At 53.9% G+C, this 6,216-nt stretch overlaps 1 protein-coding gene across 4 annotated transcripts; it reads left to right on the forward strand.

Annotated features, from left to right (window-relative positions):
* Nucleotides 1–1,793: 1,793 nt before the first annotated feature.
* On the forward strand, nucleotides 1,794–6,216 carry DAXX (death domain associated protein). Of its 4 annotated transcripts, none has more exons than XM_031935661.1 (8): nucleotides 1,794–1,951; nucleotides 2,864–3,123; nucleotides 3,274–4,105; nucleotides 4,250–4,461; nucleotides 4,617–4,836; nucleotides 4,993–5,458; nucleotides 5,619–5,841; nucleotides 6,040–6,216. In XM_031935661.1, exons 2-8 carry the CDS (start codon nucleotides 2,917–2,919, stop codon nucleotides 6,097–6,099), a joined length of 2,220 nt encoding a protein of 739 aa, XP_031791521.1. In that variant the 5' UTR covers nucleotides 1,794–1,951; nucleotides 2,864–2,916; the 3' UTR covers nucleotides 6,100–6,216. The 4 variants fall into 4 exon arrangements, with proteins under 4 accessions (XP_031791521.1, XP_031791523.1, XP_031791522.1 ...); XM_031935663.1 differs by having other exon boundaries at nucleotides 3,598–4,105; XM_031935662.1 differs by having other exon boundaries at nucleotides 1,795–1,951; nucleotides 2,867–3,123.

Genomic DNA, 6,216 nt, shown 5'->3' on the forward strand with positions numbered 1-6,216 from the left:
CTGGAGTGCAATGATGCGATCTCGGCTCACTGCAACCTCCGCCTCCCGGGTTCCAGCGGTTTTCCTTCCTCGGCCTCCTGAGTAGCTGGGACTACAGGCGCCTGCCACCAAGCCCAGCTAATTTTTTGTATTTTTAGTAGAGACGGGGTTTCACCATGTTGGCCAGGATGGTCTCCATCTCTTGACCCCATGATACGCCCGCCTCGGTCCCCTAAAGTGCTGGGATTACAGGCGTGAGCCACCGCGCCCGGCCGACCTTGCCTTTAAAAAAACAAACAAAAAAAGAAAGGAAATAAAAGAAAAAAAAGAAAAGGTCTTCATGGTGCCTTAGTGAAAGAAACAGGGTACATTTCCCTTTATTTTAAACAGGTAAGAATGCCCCAGGAGATTTCATGGTTGAGAACTACACTTTTGAGGGGGGAGGGGAAAAAGAACTATTCTTTCTTTTTTTCAAGAGGGTGTCTCTATTGTAAAAGGAGAAGTGAAGAATGAGAACCTGTACTGCAGGTATTTCCTTAGGAAGACCAATTTTGGGAAAGTTGAGGTTCTGGAAATTAAATCCCTTACATCTCCCAAGGTCCAGTCCCCGCAGAGGTTTTTTATGTTCCCCATTTTGAAAGCTGTAGACTTTGACGACTGGAAAGAAGTGATGTGGGATTGTTCAATGGACGGGTGTTTGCGATTCTATGACTCAGCGTTAGGGATGTAGTAAATTCTGTGAACCTAGTTAAGCGGCAAGATGCCCACCACTTGTGGAAATGGGAGTCTTAGCGATTGGGACCTTGTTAATCTTTCTGGTTTCCTCGTAAGCTCACCTCTGGACCCAGCCTTGCCTCCACGACTCCCTCCAACCTCCCTAAACTCAAAGAGGTGGGTATCAAGTCTGTTTCTTCATCCTTCATTGTTTTTTCCCCCTCTCCCAGAAGAGGAGGAGGAAACCCAAAGTATTTTATGAGCCTCATTTCGTTTCACAGCAGCCCTCGCAGAGGCTCAAACTCTCCTCCAAGCCCCACCCCATCATCGTCCATCCGCAGACCCTGGGCCTCCACGACAAAGCACGGCCTCACAGTCAGCACCGACAGCCCTTCGAGGACCCCCTCTGGAGAAGGAGAACCATTCAGGTCCCAACCGTCTGGTTGGTCATTAGTTCTGTGGTGAAGCTTGAAAAGCAAATCAGCAACAATAGTAATAATAATAACACTTTTGTATGGCGCGTTGTGCTCATTTGCGGGACGCAGCACCTGGCAGTAGAAGCAGCTGCTGGACAGCGGCAAGGAGCGCACCGCCCTTGCAGGGGAAGGGGCTGGGTCAGCCGAATAAGCCGCGGAAATGGGAACCTGGGGGACAGGAAAGCAGGGCCAGATAGCTTGCCAATAGTTTAGTTGAAGAAAAAGGTTTTACTTCCCTTTTAAGAGACTTCTGCCATTCCCTGAAACCCTGCGCAGCTTTGGAAAGCCCAATTCCTAAACCACCCTGTTCAGTTCCCCTGCCCCTCCTTGGAAAAGAGGCTCCGTCCTCCCCACGCGCCACTCGCCGGCGGTTGGGCCCCAGGGAGGAAGTTTCTGATTGGAGGAGTCAGAGAAGCACCGGGTGAAAAGAGCTCCACTGGCGGCGCACCGAAGTTCTGGCGTAGCCAGCGCCGTACGGCAAAATGGCGGCCCCCAGCTGCTTTGGGACGCCCGGGTTCGGGGAGACAAACTCCGACCTGGACAACAGCGCTGACTATGTGGGCGGCACTGGAGGTGTTCGCGGGGCGGGCCTACGGCCACTTCCGGCCACGGCAAGCCTTGTTCCGTACGACAATATGGCGTCGCTTAGTTGCATGCAGGCGGAAACTCTGTGGCTTCCGGTCCGTAGTGGGGCCTGCGGTGGGAGTGGGAAGGAAGGCGGAGGGAACCATGCGAGGTTCTGAGATCTGCGGCGAGGGTCGCCTCGAGAGACGGTTTCTGAGGTGGGGGCCGGACGGTGCGGGGATCAGAGGCGGGGGCGGGGATATCGAGGCAGAGGTATTGGGGAGATCCGGGCTCTGAGTCTGAGGGGAAAACTGTGGTACCTTCCTATCCCTGAAAGGGAGTGGGGCGGCCGGGGGCTGAACTGGGGGGGGGGGATTTGGCGGGAAGCGCATCTACCCGACCGGCCGGACCCAGGGTTGGGATCTAAGAGGAATCGGGAGAGCGTAGCGCGGTGCGGGGGGACTTCTAATTAGTTACAGGTCACCGAGAGAATGGGGGAAATTAGGGTGGGGTGAAAGGGAGGGGACTTGGGTAAAATATCTTCAACCTAAAGACCCAGTTTGAGGAGACTTAGGGTGAAATATGGAGATAATTCAAGGAGGGGAAAAGAGAACGGACTGTTGTGAGGGAACCTCTTTCACCTCAGAGAGTCTAGGAGTTGGGGTGATCATTCAGGATGGGGCGGGTGTGGGGTTGACTTGCTTGAGGGCAGAGGGGGCAAACACATGAGGTGGCGCCCACAGGAGTATGTTGTCTGTGCAAGGGGGTGTCAGGACGATTTAGGGAGCAGTGTGGGAGAAAGAACCAACTTGCCAACTCTGAGAAATAGTGGGGAAATGAAACAGAAAGACCGGAAATCGACGTGAGGGGAAATGCAACAGAAAGACCGGAAATCGACGTGAGGGGTGGAGCAGAAGGTGGCAACTTAAGGTGTGGGGGGGGTTGCCCCCCCCCACACCACTTGAAGGGCCCGAAAAGCATATAGAACTAATGGTTATTGAAATCAGGTGGTGAAGACAGTGTTGGTCAGGGCTGGATGTTACTGAAACCCAAGGAGTTCAGAAAATGCGTGAGGTGAAGGGATGGGGCTGTGCTGGAGGGGCTCATTCTGAGGCCCCATCCCCTTCCAGCAGGAATTCTGAAATCCCCACCACTTCCTCCCTCCGGGGGATTTGATTCCCCCATGGCCACCGCTAACAGCATCATCGTGCTGGATGATGATGATGAAGATGAAGCAGCTGCTCAGCCAGGGCCCTCCCACCCACTCCCCAATGCGGCCTCACCAGGGGCAGAAGCCCCTAGCTCTTCTGAGCCTCATGGGGCCAGAGAAAGCAGTAGTTCGGGCGGCAAGAAGTGCTACAAGCTGGAGAATGAGAAGCTGTTCGAAGAGGTGAGCTTTAGCGGGGAAGATTGTTGTACCCCAGGGAGGGGGATGGCTGACTGGCTCTCCTGTCCTTTCTTCCCCACTAACCCCACTCCCCTTTCTCTCAACCCCCTCCCTTGTCTCTCTTCCCCTTCCTTCTTCCCCTGAACCTTCTAGTTCCTTGAACTTTGTAAGACGCAGACAGCGGACCACCCTGAGGTGGTCCCATTCCTCTGTAACCGGCAGCAACGTGCCCACTCTCTGTTTTTGGCCTCGGCGGAGTTCTGCAACATCCTCTCTCGGGTCCTATCTCGGGCCCGGTGCCGGCCATCTAAGCTCTATGTCTACATCAATGAGCTCTGCACTGTTCTCAAGGCCCACTCAGCCAAAAAGAAGCTGAACTTGGCCCCTGCTGCCACCACCTCCAATGAGCCCTCTGGGAATAACCCTCCCACACACCTCTCCTTGGACCCCACAAATGCTGAAAACACTGCCTCTCAGGCCCCAAGGACCCGTGGTTCCCGGCGGCAGATCCAGCGCTTGGAGCAGCTGCTGGCGCTCTATGTGGCAGAGATCCGGCGGCTGCAGGAAAAGGAGTTGGATCTCTCAGAATTGGATGACCCAGACTCCACATACCTGCAGGAGGCACGGTTGAAGCGTAAGCTGATCCGCCTCTTTGGGCGACTATGTGAGCTGAAAGACTGCTCCTCACTGACCGGCCGTGTCATAGAGCAGCGCATCCCCTACCGTGGCACCCGCTACCCAGAGGTTAACAGGCGCATTGAGCGGCTCATCAACAAGCCAGGACCTGATACCTTCCCTGACTATGGGGATGTGCTTCGGGCAGTAGAGAAGGCAGCCGCCCGACACAGCCTTGGCCTCCCCCGACAGCAGCTCCAGCTCATGGCTCAGGATGCCTTCCGAGATGTGGGCATCCGGTTACAGGAACGACGTCACCTCGATCTCATCTACAACTTTGGCTGCCACCTCACAGATGACTATAGGCCAGGTAGGGGGTTAGTGGGATGCCTCTCAGTGACCTTTATATGTCAGGTATGAGGCGGATGGGGCATCTCTCTAGTCCTGTCTAGGGTTTGTACTCTTCTAGTCCCTTCCACAGCTGAGTGCTCTGACTTTATGTCTTCCCACGTAGGCATTGACCCTGCACTATCAGATCCTGTGTTGGCCCGGCGCCTTCGGGAAAACCGGAGTTTGGCCATGAGTCGGCTGGATGAGGTCATCTCCAAATATGCAATGTTGCAAGACAAAAGTGAGGAGGGCGAGAGAAAAAAGAGAAGAGCTCGGCTCCAAGGCACCTCTTCCCACTCTGAAGACACCCCCGAAGCCTCCTTGGATTCTGGTGAGGTGTGGATGGGGTAAAGCCTTCAGAGAGACATTGTCCTTCCCCTGCACCGGCCACCAGGGAGTCCAGGTTGACTGATGGGGGAGCATGAGAAGGAATGCAAGAACCAAACCCTCTGGGGCAAGGGATTCCTTAGAGAAACTTTTTTGTCCCCCAGGGCCCTAGTGGAATGGCATCCCAGGGGTGCCCTTCTGCCTCCAAAGCTGAGACAGATGAGGAAGAAGATGAGAGTGATGAGGAAGAGGAGGAGGACGAGGAGGAGGAGGAAGAAGAAGAAGAGGAGGAGGCCACAGATTCTGAAGAGGAGGAGGATCTGGAACAGATGCAGGAGGGTCAGGAGGACGATGAAGAGGAGGAGGAAGAGGAAGAAGCAGCAGGTATGTCAAGGGAACATTCTCCTCACCTGTCATTGCTGTTTTTGTTAGGCATAAGCCACCTGTTTGAGACCTTTCCCTTCCTCCTCCTAGTGTCCTCTCAGCAGTATTTTTTCCCCTCATTCTCGGGCTACCCTTTCCCCTTTTCTTCTTTTCCAGGTAAAGATGGAGACGGGAGCCCCATGTCCTCACCACAGATCTCCACTGAAAAGAACCTGGAACCTGGCAAACAGATCAGCAGGTCTTCAGGGGAGCAGCAAAACAAAGTGTCACCATTGTTACTGTCAGAAGAACCCCTGGCCCCCTCCAGCATAGATGCTGAAAGCAATGGAGAACAGCCTGAGGAGCTGACCCTGGAGGAAGAAAGCCCTGTGTCTCAGCTCTTTGAGCTGGAGATTGAAGCTTTGCCCCTGGATACCCCTTCCTCTGTGGAGATGGACATTTCCTCTTCCAGGAAGCAATCAGAGGAGCCCTTCACCACTGTCTTAGAGAATGGGGCAGGCATGGTCTCTTCTACTTCCTTCAATGGAGGCGTCTCTCCTCACAACTGGGGAGATTCTGGTCCCCCCTGCAAAAAATCTCGGAAGGAGAAGAAGCAAACAGGATTAGGGCCATTAGGAAACAGGTAATAACAACAGGAGGAGGAAGAGGGAAGCCAAGGAGGGATTGCAGGGGACTTTCGGAGAGGAATATTGGGGAACTGAGTCTGCTGGGAGAGACTGGACTGCCCTCCTCCAGCCTCAGTCTTCCCTTACCCCTCCACATATTTATGTTTCGGTTTCTAGCTATGTGGAAAGGCAAAAGTCAGTGCATGAGAAGAATGGGAAAAAGATATGTACCCTGCCCAGCCCACCTTCCCCATTGGCTTCCTTGGCCCCGGTTGCTGATTCCTCCACAAGGGTGGACTCTCCCAGCCATGGCCTGGTGACCAGCTCCCTCTGCATCCCTTCTCCAGCCCAGCTGTCCCAAACCCCCCAATCACAACCTCCTCGGCCTGGTACTTGCAAGGTAAGAAGGGGAGGCCGTGTTTCTTCTGATAATTTGTTCTCTTTCATTGTCTGTTTTAGCTGCTCTGTCTGAATATTGCACCTGCCACATCCTGTCTCTTCCTTTTTCCCACCCGTTTTATCCTGTAAATCCTCCTGTCTGTTTCTTTTCTCCTGTACTCCAGATCTCTCTGACTCTTTGTCTCTCACTTCCCTGCAGACAAGTGTGGCCACACAATGCGATCCAGAAGAGATCATCGTGCTCTCAGACTCTGATTAGCTGCCTCCCCTTCTCCCTGCCTCCAGAATGTTTTGGGATAGCATTTGGAGGAATGTGGGAAGCAGATGACTGAGGAAGGGATGGACTAAGCTAATCCCCTTTTGGTGGTGTTTCTTT

Source organism: Piliocolobus tephrosceles, chromosome 5, assembly GCF_002776525.5.
Source record: "Piliocolobus tephrosceles isolate RC106 chromosome 5, ASM277652v3, whole genome shotgun sequence".
Lineage (NCBI taxonomy): Eukaryota > Metazoa > Chordata > Mammalia > Primates > Cercopithecidae > Piliocolobus > Piliocolobus tephrosceles.